We start from the raw sequence: 18,802 nt of genomic DNA, 5'->3' as shown, positions 1-18,802 counted from the left end.
GGGGGCATTATCTTGATAACTTGGATCTGTTTGGTTTTTATTCCTGAATTATTTAGATATATTAACCTCAATTTTCTCTTTCACTGAAGAAGTAGCAAATTCAGCAGGGTATGTTTTTCCATGTAGGTACACAAAGATAAATTGGATATATATTTGATCAAGCTCCATTCAGCAAGAAGCCCAATACTGGTTTTCTACCACATCAGCTAGTTTCAGAATCAGGCTATTTCCTTCCAAAACAAGCCTGTTTTTGATGGGATAAAGATAGATGCTCCTCGATATGTTTTAGTATTTCTATTCTTTCAACTCCAGATGGGGTTTATCCATATTCCCCTCCTGTCTTGCAGTCGAAGGGAATGAGACAGAATTCTCTTTAGAGTCCATCGGTGATACTTTGGCTGCCAGAAATAGTGACAGGAGACATTCATCGTCCATCTCCCTGCATCTAAGAGGGTGCAACTGAAAACACAGGCCACTTCTTCAGACTTTGTAACATGTTATTGCTGCCACTTTTCCTTCCTTACTTTAGAAGAGTAATTTAATTCAATTTTAGAAAGGGGGGGGGGACTTTTCTAGTTACACAGATCAATCCAATTGTTCGGAGCTTCAGAATGAATTTTTAAACTTGTTAAACAGAAGCATACAAATCTCTAAAAGCAAGTCAGATAATGTACAAAGCCTCCATTCATTGTGTAGGCAGAAAGGAATGCTGGTACCCGGCAGCTCTCTAAGGAATGTTCCTTTGGCTTTGACCGTTCTGCTGGGAACAAGGAGGGAAACACATATAGAAAATGAATTTATAATGTCTCTGGCTTATAATGGCAAAATGATAAGAAAAGTTGGCTGTTTAATATAAACTGTCAGTTGCATATTCCAGGCCTCCTCTCTTTGAGGTCCCTCCCACATCCACAGGCCTGGCCACCGTTTAGTGAGGAGTACAAAGTGGCTGTTTATTATTATTGACTGGTGAGGCCTGTGGTCTGAAATTCATTCTGTCAACAGAATGTAAGCAAAGTTGGCATTTTAAAGCAGGGCTCTTTCAGTCGCTGGGTTTTCTCAGGATTGCTATGCAACAGGATCAGTGCTGTAGTCCCCGGTTCAAGCTGAAAATGTTACACAGGAAGACATACCATGTAAAGGTCAGATTCTTCTACTATGATAATTTTCTTGATCTGTGTATATACAAATGAGGTTAAAGTCATCACTTCTTATCAAAGTCCTATGGACTTTCCACCTGTTGAGCCTAAAAATGTGATGGTATTTTAAATGGGAAGCCTTACTAACAAATGTATGGTGCTGTAATAAATGTATGATGCTGTTTTACCAAGGTGAACTTAATGTGTATTGTCAAGAAGATTCTCTCCTGTGATCAAATCCCATTAATGTGCTGGTGCTGTGGACCAAGTACAGGCTTGTTTATTAGTCTCTCCGTGCTTTTGTGGTCCGAGTCAATTCTACAGATTACTGCGTGCTTGGAAAATATGACTTGACCCATAGTGTAATACAGTGATTGGCACTGGGGTGCACTTTATCACGGAGTTTTATTTCCTGTCGCTTCCACGAAACAATGTATTTTGTCCATGGACTAGAAGATATAAGTTATGAAATTTATAAAGTTATAAATGTATTATGTTCCGATTCAGAATCTCAAGGAATAAATTTATTATACCTAATAAGATGCCCACTTTCAATCTACATAACGACATAAAGAGATGATACACCAAGAAAAGTGAGTTGGAGGTGTATCTTCTTGTTAGTTGAACCAATTGAAATCCCTTTTGAACTAATAGTCTATTTTTTGCAGTTCTCCAAATTCACAGTCACAGCCGGTCTCTTTTGTTTGCTAATTCTGCGTGTGTTCTTCTTCCTGATGCCCTGTAGGACCTCCAAGGAGAAATCGAAGCTCACACAGATATCTATCACAACCTGGATGAAAACGGCCAAAAAATCCTGAGATCCCTGGAAGGTTCTGATGATGCGGTTCTGTTACAAAGACGTTTGGATAACATGAACTTCAAGTGGAGCGAGCTGAGGAAAAAGTCTCTCAACATTAGGTAAGAAAAGATCTGGAACAAAAAAAAAGGCCAGAAATGAATTAAAATGGCAACGCTCCCCTCACTTTCCTAGCACAAGTAGCTAATATCTCATACGTTTATGTAAATCCCCCAACTTCAGAATGATTTATTTTATTTTGAATAAATGAATCATTTATTTGCTCGGTATGGAGATGATACTTGAGAGTTCAGGTGAGATTAGAATGGTGCTATGTTATAACCACGGGAGACATACTTATTAAGACATTAGAGTGAATTCAAATGAGGAGCACAGCTATCCTGATTTCATAGTGTTCTCTCTTGGTTTATCACAGGGTTATTCAAAAAATGATAAAACTAACGTCTGTTTATTACGGAATTCTTTCTTTGGCATTATTCTAAATGCGTAAGTGAGGACATTCTTTAAATACCCATAACACATTATAATTAACATTTTAAAGGAGACCTCGCCATAGCTCCCACAGCCAAGGAGAGATTATAACAAGTGCCTGCCTTTTGCTTCCTCTCAGATTGTGTTACCATATACCCCGTAAACTAAGCCTTTAGCTGTTCTGTACACACCTGTTTTGTACTTTGCCCGTTTGTGCGTAGCAACGTTCTCCTGAGAAGTTAATGAAGGTGTCTCAGCCTTGTTGTAAGGAGGGCAGAGTGAAGCTCTTGCTGTACCTGTTTTGCACTAGTTCAGTGGAGGGGCAAAGAGCACAGAGAGGAAGTGAAATGCCCAGGATCACCTAAGTGGCATAGGAGGTACAGGGAGTGGAAGTCAGGCTTCCTGCTTTCTAATCAGTTGCTTTGCCTAATTCACGTCTCTTTATAGAAGTACCTTGTGTTGTCTTCTGTGTCTAGAGGAGCAGTGGTAGTGGAGGGAGGTAGAAGAGGGCGAGTGGAATGCCCTCAACACTGGGAGTTGTTACTACCTCTAGGTCATAAGATTACAGGAGGGAGGTGATTTTTCTTCTTATAGCTCTTCTAAGTTGTCCCAAATTTGGACATAGAGTATCTTTACTTCTATAAATGAGGAAAAAATATAAATGAAATTGATTCATTTGAAAGCACTCTTGTAGAAATCTGCACGTAATATGACAGAATAATGATGATAGGGACTCACACTTACATGGTGCGTCACATACTGTGCAGTGTCATGGGCACCTTAGATTTGTCCGCCCATTTAATGCTCTCAGCAACTCTAAGAGCTAGATTCTATTATTATCCTCTCTTTGCATTTGAAGAAAGTAACACACGGAGTGGCTAAATAACTTCCCCGAGGTCACTTAGTTAGAAAGTGGCAGATCTAAGATCTGAACACAGGGAGTCTGGCTCCAGAGTCTGAGCTTTGAACAGTTGTATTATGCCGTAGAGTATAAAGGAAGAAGGAGAAGGTAAGAGCCACCTAATTTTTACACATAAACACGTAATAAGTGAAAGGATGAAACAGAAGAGCAGATTTCTGGGAGGAGGAAAGGATTTATTTTTATTTCTGTGGTTTCCCCCCCAAGTTTGCACCCTAGCTTCCAAGACACTCATTTTTATCTCCCTATTTGATCCATGAATTTTGTATTGATGTGTCGGTGATGCGTTGTGGGCAACAACGGGCGATGGCATTTTCAAAGCTAGGGAGGCTCCATTCGCGTTCTACAGCTTCACCTCTCAGAGAGGTCAGTGTATGTAGCGACGCCGGCCACTTTCATAACATCTGTCATTACAAAGGAGTGAAACTTGTGAGATGGGAAAGATATCGGTAGATAAAGGAAAGAAAAGAAAGTTATTCTTTTTTTCGGGAGGGAAAAAGAAAGGTGCTATAACTGTCCTGAACATCACTCAGTGCCTTTTCTCTCTTTCATGTGAACTTGATGAAATAAAAGGAAGATTGAAAGCGGCAAACAGCATGTCAGCCAAAATATGGGCTCTTCATTCTCAGCAATTTCCCGTAAGCCAGCTACTGCAGTTTAATTCTTGCTGGCATTAATCAAGTAGAAAACAGTTACCTTAGCTCATCTAAGGCACTGCAAATTCTAGAATTTAAATACTCAGATCAACGGTTTTGGCTTTTAAGTAGGCCTCTCGAATAATACAGAATGTGTTATCAACACTCACTTATAAAAAGTGAGGAAGTAATTCTTCACATCAAAGCGATTCAGTTTATTTCCTGACGCTTGGTTGAAATAAGGGTATCAGTCAATCCATACTGAATGGCAGGGTTCAGTTGAGAGAAGCACAGTAGAGGCAGTAATGGGGGATTGTTATGAAATAGGATAGATGAACCCTGGAAGAGTTACGTACCGAACCATCAGTGACACATAAGCTTGCATTGCCAATCTAGTCAGTTCCTCTGTTGCCATTATTTTATAGTGAAAAGTCATCACAATTTAAAAAAAAACTTCCAAAGGTACCCTGGAGAAACATCCCTGTGTTTACCTAAACTATGATATATTATACTAAAAAATTTCAGTTCATTATTTCATAAGAGATTCTGAAGCCATTTTTATATTTCAAAGTATAAAAACATTAGCACTTAATTTCACAGGTATCCATTTTTTAATGAAAAAAAACTGAGTGAACAAAAATGATTCTGAAGTTTCCCTTTGTGTTCCATTGACTCATAAGCGGTATCGTTGTGCTTGCAGATCTAAATCCACATTATGTCTTTTACCCTCCATTTATTTTCCTTCTGCCCTGTCTTTCTCTTCTTGTGATTGTGGTTCTTATTGATTGATTGATTGATTGATTGAAGTCTTCATCGTGTCATTCCATATTGATAGATTTGTCTCTCTTTCTTTACGTATTGAGACCATCCATTACACATATACAAAGATATTCTTCCTTGGACACTGTTTCTATCACATTATTCCTTTGGTCAAGAACTTCAGTCTTGTTGGTGCCCATATTTCACTCATTCATTTATTTGTTCATTCAAGAAATATTTACTGAGTGTTTACTATGTACTAGGCACTCTTCGAGGCACGGAGGATACAACAGTGAACAAAACAGACAAAAGTAAATCGTTGCTCTCATGAAGCTTATATTTAGTCACTAGGATCTAGTGACCCTTCCACTCTCTACCAACTATGCCTGATAAGCCCCTGCTGACCCTTCCCTCTCTGTCCTTCCTCTGCCTCCCACTTCGTTCCTCCCCAAGCAGCAATCTAGTTACTGCCCAAAATGGATTCTCTGAGTCAAGTAAATTCTGCTTTCTAACCCCATTCCTGCTCTCCGACAATTTTCTCACTGTCCTGTATGAGTACATCCATTTGCCGATTCTCACACTTGGAACACCATCTCTCCTCTGAGCCTCCAAATTATGACTCAAATTCCATAATCAAGATTTCGCTTTCTGACTGTTCCTTTACCAGGTCTTCCCTGTACTATTCTCATTTACACTTGATGGCAAGTTCCTTTAAGTATTCGTGAGTTGTCTCATAGGGCTGTGCTTGCTGCCTTCAGCTAAATTAGATAAATACAAAACTCCAAGCTATAAATGAGTCAGTGAGGTAGAGTAGAAAGGGTCTTGGACCAACAGCTGGGTGACCTAGCTTCTCCTCTGGCTCTGTTACTACCTAGCATCTGATCTTTAGCCAGTCGCTTAACTGCTTCAGACTTGAATTTTCTCTCTGACTGAAATGAGGAAGTTTGACCAGACACATGGGTGGTCTCTTCAAGTTCCCTGGCAATTCTACAATTCTATTATTTTTAATTCTACAATCACTCTTTATAAACCTAGGCAAATTATTGAGCTTTTCTACCTTGGTTTTCTTATATTTAAAAGAAGTGATTAAGTTCAAAGATACGGTATAAGAGAAAGTAAATAGTAATACAATGTCTTTGAGAGAAAAGGATAATTGAAATTGTATCTCATAATTTAGTTCAAGGAAAGTAGATGCCATCTGTTCCACATGCGTTATCACATTGCATTTTGTCCAAGAGGTATAAGAAAGAGAAGTAAATACTCAGTGGTAGCTGAGTGCCGTCAAACAAAAGATTAACTGCTTTAAGTGGGAAAAAAATAGAGTGAAAATTTTCTACTTACATGTATACATACACATACACACGCGCACATACACACACACACAGAGTCACTGATGACATTATCCAACATCAGGATGGTGATTAGTCAAATAAAGTGTTTCTCATTCTAAAATATTCTATATCTACAAAACTTGCATTTTTAATTTTGAAAATATGAATAACTTGAGAAGTGATCAAGTACATGAGAAATATGTATGAAGATTTCAATTTAATCTGCCACCGGATTATATTTTCCAGATTATTGTATATATTATTAACTATGAGAATCACATATGATGTCCACATAATTTCAGCAAAACTTACATTCTGTGAGATTGTTATACTTGGGGGAAAAACTTGTAGATGTTATATAAAGATAATCCCTTTTATGAAATTTTGAACATTAATTTGAGACGTGAGGACACCAACATTATGTAGTCCACAGCAGCAATAAATCTCTTAGAAAGTACTCGGTATTAGAAATTAGAATAATTAGAGGTCTTGCTCTAATGGAGGACAAAGAAAGAGCAAAAGAAAGCAAAGTCTTTTTTACCTTTGAGTGAGAGAAAAATGCTACTTGGATGTTGAGTATCTCCAACCTTCCTTTTCTTACTCTTGGGATGTTGATTATGTTTGAAAGTTGGAGTTCATGGCCCATCTGGAAAAAAAAGTGTTTACTTCTCTTTGGGCTTAATTCTCTTTATTTAAAGCCCCATAGCTCCCATTTTATTTCTGCGGTTCCTTATTATTTCTGCATTCTTACCTTTTCTTTCTGTATGCTTACATGCTATCTTTTTACACAAGGGTACCAAAGATATACAGGGATATATTGTTAGTTTTATAAAGGAAGTCAAAGTGAAAAATGACTTCAATATAACACATTTTGCTTTAAGAATAGATGCCTTTCAGAGTAAAGTTTTATTAAGGATTTCAAACTAAGCATCAGCTGAATCATACTTGAAGTATCGGTGTCTGGAGAAATAACATTCACTTTAGCAGCCCTATAATTCTTAGAGCCCTGACAGTGAAGAGTTTCTTAAAGCCCAAACTATATATCCCAACACACCTAAAGGTTCTGCATTTTACCTAAACCTTACAAATTATAGAAATTATCTCCTTATTAAAGATTGCTACTTCCGTTGTTAAAAGCTAGTAACCCCTAAGCTCTTGTCTTCACTAATAAAGATTAATAGAAAATGGATAGAAGCTAAGTGTGTAGCTTCAAACCTCCTCTTTTATTCTCTGTTGAGTAGGTTAGGGGTAAATAGAGTATATTTGCCAATTAGCAGGAAGCCTTTTTGCTCAGGGATCCAAAACATTTGGTGAAAACCATCAAGGTTAAGGATTTCCTCATATAAGGAAGGTTTGTAGTTTCCATTTCCTATATCTAAATATGACAGCTCAAGTTATGTGCCTCAGCAGGTGTCTTTATACCTTTGTATCTCAGTTCCCACATTTGCAAAACAAGCGAGTTGAATAATCTCTAAGGTTCCTTAAAACCAGGGGGGAAAAGTCATTGCAAATGCAAAGAAACATTTTCAGGAAAAATCCCAAATGCAAACATAGGTTAATCATTTAGAAATATTTGGTATACAATCTTGAAAATAAAAATAGGGCAGCTGCTTCCAACAAACGCATTAGAAAAGTGTCTTGAAAACACCTCCCAAGCTTAGCATGGCCAGAGAAAATGTTCTCTGAGCTCAGAGCATTTCATTACATCTAGATCTCCTTCAAAATCATGTCACTGACAAATAGCACCTTTGCCCTGTGGAGACCGACAAGTAATGTTTAGGGCACGTAGGAAATACTTCAAGAAATTCTTCCTCAGAGAATAGTCCTGGAGCTCACCTGCTGAGTTGTAAAGATTCTTGTTCCAATTACAGAAATTCTGTATCTGTGAATCTGTTTCTGTTTTGCATATACTTTCATTTGTATTATTTTTTAGATTCCAAACTTGTGGTTACCAAAGGGGAGAGGAAAGAGAGGAGGGACGAATTAAGGGTATGGGATTAACAGATACAAACTATTATGTATAAAATAGACAATCAAAACGGATATATTATATAGCATGGGAAGTTATAACCATTATCTTGTAATAACTTATAATGGAGTATAATCTGCAAAAATACCAAATCACTATGCTGTACACCTGAAACTAATATGATATTGTAAATCAACTATACTTCAATAAAAAAATTTTTTTAAAGTACTGAAACTCTGGGGGTGGAACCTAGGAGTCTGTACTTTAAGCAGGCTGCTCAGATGTTTCTTATGCACACTAAAGTTTGAGAACCATGGCTTTAGATTGCATATCTTTGTGTTGTTTTAAATCAGGAGCCGTTATCTGAGTTTCTCCTCTGCAACCCCTACCCAGTGTCCTCTGTCTTTTATAAGCTTTTTGTATAAGTTTTTGTCCTCATATCACATCTTTCCTTTCACTCTCAGGCTTTAGCAAGGAAAAGAAAATCATTTGATATGTACTTAAGGTGATCAAACATTCAGAAAAGTGACTTAACTCCATGCCTTAGGGATGAATAAGGAAGGCCCCCTCATCCCGGTACACAAGAGCTTTTTGTCACTCGTGATCCCAGGTCCTTCTGTTCCTCTGTTAACTCTCTTGACCGTCCTGTGTCCCTGGCTCTTCACAGCTTCCCTATCTCACGCTATGGAGTTTCTCTTAGATCCTTTAGAACTGAATTCCCTGGGTCTCAGCGCTCTTTTTTTTTTTTTTCTCTCCTAGGGGACACAAAGGGTTTCATCGGCCCGCTGATAATTTAGTCAGGGCCATTTAACCTAGACGGGGGTGGGGGGGGGGGTGGGGGGGGGTGTATCACCGCCTTATGTAAATGAAGCAGCACCTGGAGGCCTCACCTTAGGCCGCCTGCCCTTCGGCATATCAATCCTGTAGACCTCTCCACCACAGGGAGGCGTTATTTCCTTTACCGGACAGATGGAGGCCAGGCATTAGACATCTTTATATCCTCCCTTACCTTCCCCCCCCTCCCTACCCCCACCCCCATGCCTGATTGGGACTGAGAGGGACTCAGTAAATATTTATTTAATCAGTGGCTCATCTACAATGTGCTGCCTTTCCATGGCTGTACTATGCCTCTCTCTACCTTTCAAAATGTCCTGCTTGACAGCCTCTTTCACCCTCAAGGGGACCAAGCGGCAAATTCCAGATACCCCAGGGAATCCCCGTAACCAGTAGTCATTACATGTCATTAAACAGCTAAAATCTTGCATAGGGAGTTCTCACTTAGGCTTATCCTGGAAAAGTGAAATAGGAGGAGAGAACAGAAACATAAAAGAACTGACCTCTACACCATATGCAGTCTGCACTATTATATTTAATTCATGATATTTATGATGCTTCATGATTCATTTCTTAGATGCAAATGTCCTTAGAGTCTTGACCAATTTAATTTCCCTGATGGAAATACCTTCAGTTTTTCTGAACGTAATATTTATATGGCTCACAATAGAGAATTCTGACAATTTGGAAAAGTATAAAGATGAAGGAATAAATCACCTGTAAATCCACCTTTGAGGGATAAACTAGTTGTCGTTTCAGAATTTTTTCATGCATAGTCCAGCATGTGCACACACACAGACATTTTGGAAAAATAGATTATGTACGTTTTTGTAACCTACTTTCTCACTTAGTGACTGACAGGATGATCTTGTCCATGCCCATGAACATTTGCCTATGTCATCACATTGAACATTGCGTAGGATTCACAGGATTTGAACAATGCATTGTATGAGTTCACCATCGTATATGTAACCAATTTCCTAGTACTGAATATTTAAGTTGTTTCAACTTTGTATCAATCATAAGTATGCTGTAAATAGCAGTTTTCTACCTGTATCTTTGCATGCTTTCCCAGTTACTTTCTTAGTATAAGTTCCTTGAATTTAAGCTTGTGGGTCATTATATTTGCACATTTTAAAGACATTTATGTATCACCAAATTATCCTGCAGAAAATTTAGAATAGTTTAATTTGAGCACCTAGGTACTGTTTGGTGATTCTATTTGACTAAGGCCAGCAGGAGAATTGTATTTGAAATCTCAGGCTAAGGTATCAAATGGCAAAGGGAAATGTTGTTCTACCTGGTTGCTTTACATTTCAATCTCTGCAGCATTAGGGGCTATATTATATTTATAGGCAGCATTAATTTTTATGAATTAATTAATAATTGCTGATAAGATGTAAGTAATGCAGCATAATTCTTGATTTACCTGAGGATAGAGCTTTGCTAATATTCCGCGTTTCTTTGTTTTCTGGATGATGATTTATTTTCTTAATTTAACTTCTCATCCTCAAGTGAAGTGTGGATTTTATAATACAGATCATTCATCTGTATATTCTTAAATGCCTTCTATGGATTAACGTGTTCTAAATGCAGTTGATGGTAAAGCACTCAGCCTCTTGCCTAAATTATTCACGTTTGGGGGGAGGCTTTCAGGCAAATGTCTGATTTTACTTTTCCACGTGAGTTGTTGTCTCAGTACATTTTGCACAAAGGAAACAAAACGGAAAATGTTGGAACTTGGTGAAAACAAATCCCAGGTGCGCACGAATAAAGAAGGGTAGAGAAGGAGGAGAAGCATGTGGGAAGAGGAGCAGAAAGGAACAGATGCCAGATGGAAGGAGTCAATGGAAGAGTCTGCCTAGGGTGTAGAAATGGAAAAGTCAAAATGTGGGGAGAGACCTTTCCATTTCTCAAAGCAGAAAGAATTCCGGTACTAGCATGAGTCACACGAAAACTGAGTGGTTTATTTTAGTCACTGGGTTCAGGTTCTTCTACAAGAAACATTAGGAATCATTGACTGCAACACTACAGGAAAGCAGTCCATTCCAGTGTATATTTCATGCCAAAAGTCTCAGAATTCTGCATGTGGAAATAAACATATAACTAAACACTGTCTTCCCTCCATGTTGCCATCAAAATACCCCCATCTTGTTGCTCTCAAAAACAGGTAGCTGGATTTTTATTGAGGACTGCTATGTGGTTCACAGTACGTTTACACGCTGTGGAAGTAACCAACCAATGTACCTTTAGTGGGATTGTTAGAACCATCAGTTATCTTTCTAGATATTCTGACAGTTTGCTCCTGTTATTTTTCAGGTCCCATTTGGAAGCCAGTTCTGACCAGTGGAAGCGTCTGCACCTTTCTCTTCAGGAACTTGTGGTGTGGCTACAGCTGAAAGATGATGAGTTATGCCGGCAGGCACCTGTTGGAGGCGATTTCCCAGCAGTTCAGAAGCAGAATGATGTACACAGGGTAGGATACTTTTAAGCATAGTGATTTGCACATAGTAAGCATTCAATGACTATTTTAAGATTAGTTTTGATTGAAACTAGGTTGAAAAAGGAAAAGAAATCAAGTGGAAGAGAAATCTTTTTTTACTCCTCTAGTCCAAGGGTCAATTAGAAATAATCCAAGCCATTATATTTTAAATGTCAAAAGCATCTGCATTAATGATATCATTTAAGATTTGTCCATGTCTTTTGGCGATATTTAAAAATGTTATTTTGGAAAATATTAAACATATGCTAAAGTGACATAATTCTATAATAAACACCTGTGTACCCATCAAGACCAACAGTTATCAATTCATGGCCAATCTTACTTCTTCTATACCTCTATTTTGTCCTCCATTATCTAAAAGCAAATCTCAGGCACGGATCATTTAATTCATGAATATTTGATAAAGTGTCTCTAAAAGATAAGAATTTGCTCTTTAAAGGTAACCACATTGTTACTATAATATATTTTTTAAAATTTATTTATTTTATTTTTGGCTGCATTGGGTCTTCGTTGCTGTGCGCGGGCTTTCTCTAGTTGCGGCGAGCGGGGGCTACTCTTCGTTGCGGTGTGTGGGCTTCTCATTGCGGTGGCTTCTCTTGTTGTGGAGCCCAGACTCTAGGCGCTCGGGCTTCAGTAGTTGCAGCTCGTGGGCTCTAAAGCACAGGCTCAGTAGTTGTGGCACACGGGCTTAGTTGCTCCAAGGCATGTGGGATCTTCCCGGACTAGGGCTCGAACCCGTGTCCCCTGCATTGGCAGGTGGATTCTTAACCACTGCGCCACCAGGGAAGCCCTATAATACTTTTTAAATGTCAATAATTTTATCATGACAAATACCAAGGCAGTATTCAAATTTCCATTTCTCATATACATGTCTTAAATGTTTTAACAGGTTTTTGGGGTTTGGGTTTTTTGGTTTAAATAAGAATTGAAATAAGGTCCAGACATTGCACTTGGCAAATTTGTCTTTTAAATCCCCCCCCTTTTTTTTCACTTTTTATTTTGAAGTAATTACAGATTCACAGCAAGTTACAAAAATAGTACAGAGTCTCCCTACACATTTCACCCAGTTTCCTCTAATGGTTGCATCTAATATAACTATAGAACAATAATTATTATCATTTTAACATGTAATTGATATAAAAATTTACAGTTACAATGGTTACAACACAACTCAATTCAGGCTAGCCACATTTCAAGTGCTCAGATATGGCTAGTGGCTATTCTGTTGAACAGTGTAGTTCTACAGGTTTGATTGTATTCGGGTTTGCCTTTTTTTTTGGTCAGACTGATTCATAGATAGTAATGTATATTTCCATCACCAGGAGGTACACAGTGTCTTCTTTTCTCTTGTGTGTGTGTGATTTTTCGCAGCTGTTAATGATCAATGGCTAGCGGTTGCAATGTGATGATTGCCTATTTCTATCATTTCTTCTTCATTTATTAGCTGGAGTACTTCTATGAAAAGAAAATGTATACTCATCCACAATTTGGGTACCCAGGATATAGTTTGTCTAGGACAGGTGTGGTAAATGTTTCTACTTTACCAGTCTTCAGAATAACAACTTGCTCATTAGCATTCTCCAACAGCGATCAACTGTTTTTTTTTTAACATCTTTATTGGAGTATAATTGCTTTACAATGGTGTGTTAGTTTCTGCTTTATAACGAAGTGAATCAGTTATGCATATACATATATCTCCATATCTCTTCCCTCTTGCGTCTCCCTCCCTCCCACCCTCCCTATCCCACCCCTCTAGGTGGTCACAGAGCACTGAGCTGATCTCCCTGTGCTATGCAGCTGCTTTCCACTAGCTATCTGTTTTATATTTGGTAGTGTATATATGTCCATGCCACTCTCTCACCTTGTCCCAGCTTACCCTTCCCCGTCCCCGTGTCCTCAGGTTCATTCTCTAGTAGGTCTGCGTCTTTATTCCCATCTTGCCCCTAGGTTCTTCATGACCATTTTTTTTTTTTAGATTCCATATCTATGTGTTAGTGTACGGTATTTGTTTTTCTCTTTCTGACTTACTTCACTCTGTATGACAGACTCTAGGTCCATCCACCTCACTACAAGTAACTCAATTTCATTTATTTTTATGGCTGAGTAATATCCCATTGTATATATGTGCCACATCTTCTTTATCCATTCATCTGTTGCTGGACACTTAGGTTGCTTCCATGTCCTGGCTATTGCAAATAGTGCTGCAATGAACATTGTGGTACATGACTCTTTTTGAATTATGGTTTTCTCAGGGTATATGCCCAGTAGTGGGATTGCTGGGTCGTATGGTAGTTCTCTTTTTAGTTTTTTAAGGAACCTCCATACTGTTCTCCATAGTGGCTGTATCAATTTACATTCCCACCAACAGTGCAAGAGGGTTCCCTTTTCTCCACACCCTCTCCAGCATTTATTGTTTGTAGATTTTTTGATGATGGCCATTCTGACCGGTGTAAGATGGTATCTCATTGTAGCTTTGATTTGCATTTCTCTAATGATTAATGATGTTGAGCATTCTTTCATGTGTCTGTAGGCCATCTGTATATCTTCTTTGGAAAAATGTCTATTTAGGTCTTCCGCCCAGTTTTGGATTGGGTTGTTTGTTTTTTTGATATTGAGCTGCATGAGCTGCTTGTAAATTTTGGAGATGAATCCTTTGTCAGTTGCTTCATTTGCAAATATTTTCTCCCATTCTGAGGGTTGTCTTTTCATCTTGTTTCTGGTTTCCTTTGCTGTGCAAAAGCTTTTAAGTTTCATTTGGTCCCATTTGTTTATTTTTGTTTTTATTTCCATTTCTCTAGGAGCTGGGTCAAAAAGGAAAGGATCTTGCTTGATTTATGTCAAAGAGTGTTCTTCCTGTTTTCTTCTAAGAGTTTGATAGTGTCTGGCATTACATTTAGGTCTTTAATCCTTTTTGAGTTTATTTTTGTGTATGGTGTTAGGGAGTGTTCTAATTTCATTCTTTTACATGTAGCTGTCCAGTTTTCCCAGCACCACTTATTGAAGAGGCTGTCTAATTGTTTCTTTCCTTTGTTTGTTTTTCATTATATTTTTGTCTCCTCTACTAGACTCAGAGTGAGGAAGGCAGAGATTTGGTCTTGCTGACCTCCAAGACCCTAGTACCTAGCAAAGTGTCTGCCATATGGTGGATACTGATAGGTGTTTTTGAAATGAGAATAAAAGGTACATGAACAACACAAGGGAATAGAAAACCAAGTAAATTACCACCAAACAATAAAAGCTTGATAAAATGGTGCCACTTTTATATGTTCAGCACTTAAAGGAAAGATATCTATGGAGACATAGCAAAAACTGGCATCTTGAAGAAAGGTCAAGCGTTTATATTATTCCAGAGAAGAGGATATAGGAGATGACAAAAAGGGAAGAGAACATGAGGGAAGACCCCAGAGTCTATAAAAAATTACCAGGGAAACTGCCAGTTTCTCCTTTAGCCATTCCCCTTCATATAATTCAGAATATTAAGGTAGCTTTTGTGGTAGGGTGTGATATAATAGCTATAATTTTTAAAGTGTTCTAACTTTGAATAAAGAGTGAAAACACTCTGGTATATATGTAGAAGAGCATTCACTGAGAACGATGGGCATTTTAAATAGAATGCATTACATGATACGGTGAAATGAGACAATTTCTACCAAAGGTGTAATTTTATCCTAGTTCCAGAAATCAAAGAAGATGAATCATTGGACAAGTGCACTAGGATTCAGGAGACTGAGATTCTAGCCCTATTCGTCTATAAGTTAGATGGTGATTGCTACTTTGTTCTTCAGGTATAAGATGAGGAATTTGGTCTATGTAGTTTTTCCACAGTCCCTTCTAGCCACCATTTTGTTATAAATACAGCCTCACTCTCCCTGATTATTGGCTTTGGTTGCCTGCTAACAGCGATAAAATGTTAGCACATACCGTTCTCGGTCCTCTTACTCATGTATCTCATGACCGGTAATATGCTTTGGAGAGATGTGATGCTAGAGTTATGGGTAACATGCACCATATTGAAGAGAATTAATCCCCACTTGGCTACTCTACTTATTCAGATACCCACTTACTCCCTTTCTTTGACATATCAGGATCTCCAGCCCATTGATAACTCTTTGTTCTATACATTAGTTCCACTGATCCTCTACCTTTATCTCCCTCCAAGTCCAACTTAGGTTCAATCATCAAGCATTTTAATAACGTTTTCAAGACCCCAAAATCCTTTGCTTCTTTATCTTTTTGTTGCTGTAATCTACAAAACCCTAATGATTGGAGGATCTAACTAAAGAGTTTCTCCTATCCAAACAACACCAGCGCAGACTGACATAGTACCTTTTCAGGATGACCAACCTCCAGCCTTCCAACGCTAACACATCACTGGGTCAGTTTACCTTTCTTGACTCTGTCTACTGTAGTCATTGCCACTGTTACAAGAGACCTTTTCTCCTCACTTTTCTGTATCTACTCTTAACACCCTACAATGCAATCAACATTTTAGTCAGAGTAATCTGTGTAAAATATAAATTGAATTATGTCATTCCTCATCTTAACACTCTTCAGTGGCTTTTCAGTGCCCTTGGGGAAAGACCAAAAATCCTCAGCAAGGACCCCAAAGTCCCATCTGGCTGGTCTGGCCCCAATCTTTCCTCACTGCCCTTCCTCTTGCTGTCTTGATGCTAGCTGTACTGCCTTCTTTTGCTTGTTTCCAGTTCTCTGTGTTCCTCTCTGGTGGGGCTTTGAACATGTCGATCCTCTGTCTGAAACCCTTTCTACCCAAACCTCGCCCCTCATAATTTCCTGGCTCATGTCTAATAATCCTTTACATCTTGGCTCAGGCATCAAGCAAGCTTTTCTCTAATGCCCACATTTGACCACATCTCCTTTTATATGCCTTCATAACACAGTACTTTTCCTTCTATAATGTAATGTTCTTTGTCATCATGAATATGTGTGACTTTTTGACTAATGTCAACCACCTTCACTAAACCTTGGGCTCCAAGAAGCTTGCTTTTGGGAAGAGGGTTGTCATTTTTATACCTAGCACCTTATAAAGTGTCTAGTACATGATAGACAATGAACAGATAAAGGAACATAGGAATTAAGGAAAGAAGATAAGGAGGCAGGAAGGGAGGAAAACAACCAGTGAACTAATCTTTTGTTCCTTCCTCTCTAGTCTACTGTGATCCAGGGCAAGGAAAGAAAGAATAAAGGGTGATGTTCCTTCCTCACTTGCAGCTTTTTTTCTCTTTACTCCTAAGTAAGCATCTTTCATAGTGTGTAAAGCTACTTTGATGCCCACTGTTTTTACTTGTGGTCTGGTCCAGTGTTTCCATGAAATTCTCTTTGTATCCTTAAGAAAAAGCCTTGTCACAGAACACTCCCTCAAAGGACATCATCACTTCTAAGTGCTGATGAGAGAACAGTTTTGCACCCTGTTTACTCAGTTTTGTCACATTTTTGCAGTAGCCCCTTTGTAGTTGTAGTGGAGTTGCTGTCTAGTTAGTGATGCTCTCATTGCCTGTGGACAGAAAGAACAAAGGAAAACCCCTGAAATTGGGTCTCTCTATCAGATCTTCTGAATCCAATTAGGAAGAGGTAAAGGAAGCACAATCATTACAAAACTCTGTCATGATCTAGTCTTGAACAGAGTTTGTATTTGTAGACTTTTGTTTTACTTTACCATGTTTCCAGGGTTATAAACTGTCTTGCTCTTTATGGGTCTCTTGCTCCAAAGACTGTTTATATAAAATATTTGGTATCAAGATGGCTCACTTTTTATTGTACCCTTGCTCCCCATGTATTTGGTGTGTCACTTTTTAAAAATCACCTGCTTACTATCTATTGTAAATTATTAATGTTGTTGCTTTTTATGGGAATACAAATCCCATTAAAATGTCAAAAGTGTAAATACTAATTAAATACTTTTCACTTTTTATCTATAAATCAGAATGCTTATAAAACAGGTCATTTATATTTTCTTAGTATATCATTGCAGATTAATGATAAAGTTTTATAGCAAAATATCATATGTCTTGTACTCTTAAAGCAAAAATATACAGTCAATCTCAATTACTCTGCTGTAGGTAAAGTTGTAAGACCGTACACACAGGTAGTTGGGGACTGCAGTCTCACTCCCCAAAGCAGTTTTTTACACCCATGGGAGTGGATCTATGTTCCCCAAACCAGCTGGGCACCATAACGACTGCAACTGGAATGGCTCTGAGGACTAATTAATAAAATAATGTTCCATATGTGGTGAAGTGTTCTAAATAATTAAAGCTCAAATGTGCCTTAGCAAATATAAACTGACCAATTTTTATATCTTTTGAATACATTATCCTGGCTTTTACGGTTCCTCGTTACTTGCCTCACTAGACGGACTCGTTTTCAATGAAGTGTGTATTATTCTGGTCCAGATATATTTTTAAAACTGACTTCCTTTGTTTTACTTGAGCAGTCACTAAAGTGATATTTATTACTTGTCTACTCCTGTGATTAACTTAGAGTTTTAAAGGAGCAAATCATAGTGGGGAATTTCTAAGGAGAACTGCAATAAACCATGAGTTTATTTAATTCTCTTCATCCCACCCCAAATTTAAATGGAAATTAGGTCTTGATTATAAGAACACTGTAGGTAATGACTTTTTGTTTGCATTTTTACTAATGAAATTGTTTGTCATTCGGTTTTCATCTTTCAATTTGAAACTCTCTGTAATTCCTTCCCTAGAGACCATTAAGGACACCTTCAAAGCTTCCTGAGATTTTCTGGTTAAGATTTAGATGGAAGTAATCAATACATACATTATTAAAACAGTAGACAGAAAGCCATAATTGTGTGGATCCTGTTGACAAATGAAAAGGCTTGAATAAAGTAGTTTACTTATTCATTTGTCAGGTCATATATTATGCATGTTCAGTCTCCTCAGAAGTCACCACGAAGTGAGGGAAAGGTTCAGAAATTCAATAAAATTACCCTGAAATCACGTTGTAGATTATACATTTATTTAAGCTAATGCTGTTACCAATGCTGGCCTGCTTCCTTTGGGTACATGTGTGTTAGCTTGATGAGTTCCCTCATCAAGGGAATCCTTCTATTTCCACAGAAATAGAAAATGTCTTTAGGTGCCATTTGTGAAGGTTAAGATTCAAGTCAGCTCTGTGTTATCAAATAAATGCATTGTTCCCTATCACCTCTGAAAAACAACGACAAAAAAAGCTTGTGATACAGTGATTCATTCCAACATTCATTGACCTAGCCTCTTGGAGTTTCTAAACAAGTTTGGTTCCCTTGCAAAGTTCACTGTTGGTTACCTACCTCTAAGATGTCTGCGTGACTAGGTTGGAGGAAATCGACATCTTTGTGATCGATTCTTCATCACTAATGGAGTAAGCTACTTTCATATAAGTTTGGAATTTTATGCAGTCATATTTAGA

The 18,802-nt window shown here is 38.1% G+C and overlaps 1 protein-coding gene across 3 annotated transcripts in view; it reads left to right on the top strand.

Annotated features, from left to right (window-relative positions):
* Nucleotides 1–18,802, top strand: part of DMD (dystrophin) — a 2,123,648-nt gene that overhangs the window by 1,740,938 nt on the left and 363,908 nt on the right. For all 3 annotated transcript variants that reach the window (XM_057539128.1, XM_057539123.1, XM_057539124.1), the window contains 2 exons: nt 1,882–2,054; nt 11,191–11,347. In XM_057539128.1, the coding sequence (XP_057395111.1) occupies nt 1,882–2,054; nt 11,191–11,347 (330 nt within the window). The remainder of the gene's footprint in view (nt 1–1,881; nt 2,055–11,190; nt 11,348–18,802) is intronic.

This window comes from Balaenoptera acutorostrata, chromosome X (genome assembly GCF_949987535.1).
Source record: "Balaenoptera acutorostrata chromosome X, mBalAcu1.1, whole genome shotgun sequence".
Taxonomy (NCBI): domain Eukaryota; kingdom Metazoa; phylum Chordata; class Mammalia; order Artiodactyla; family Balaenopteridae; genus Balaenoptera; species Balaenoptera acutorostrata.
This window is presented reverse-complemented; position numbering and strand designations above follow the sequence as displayed.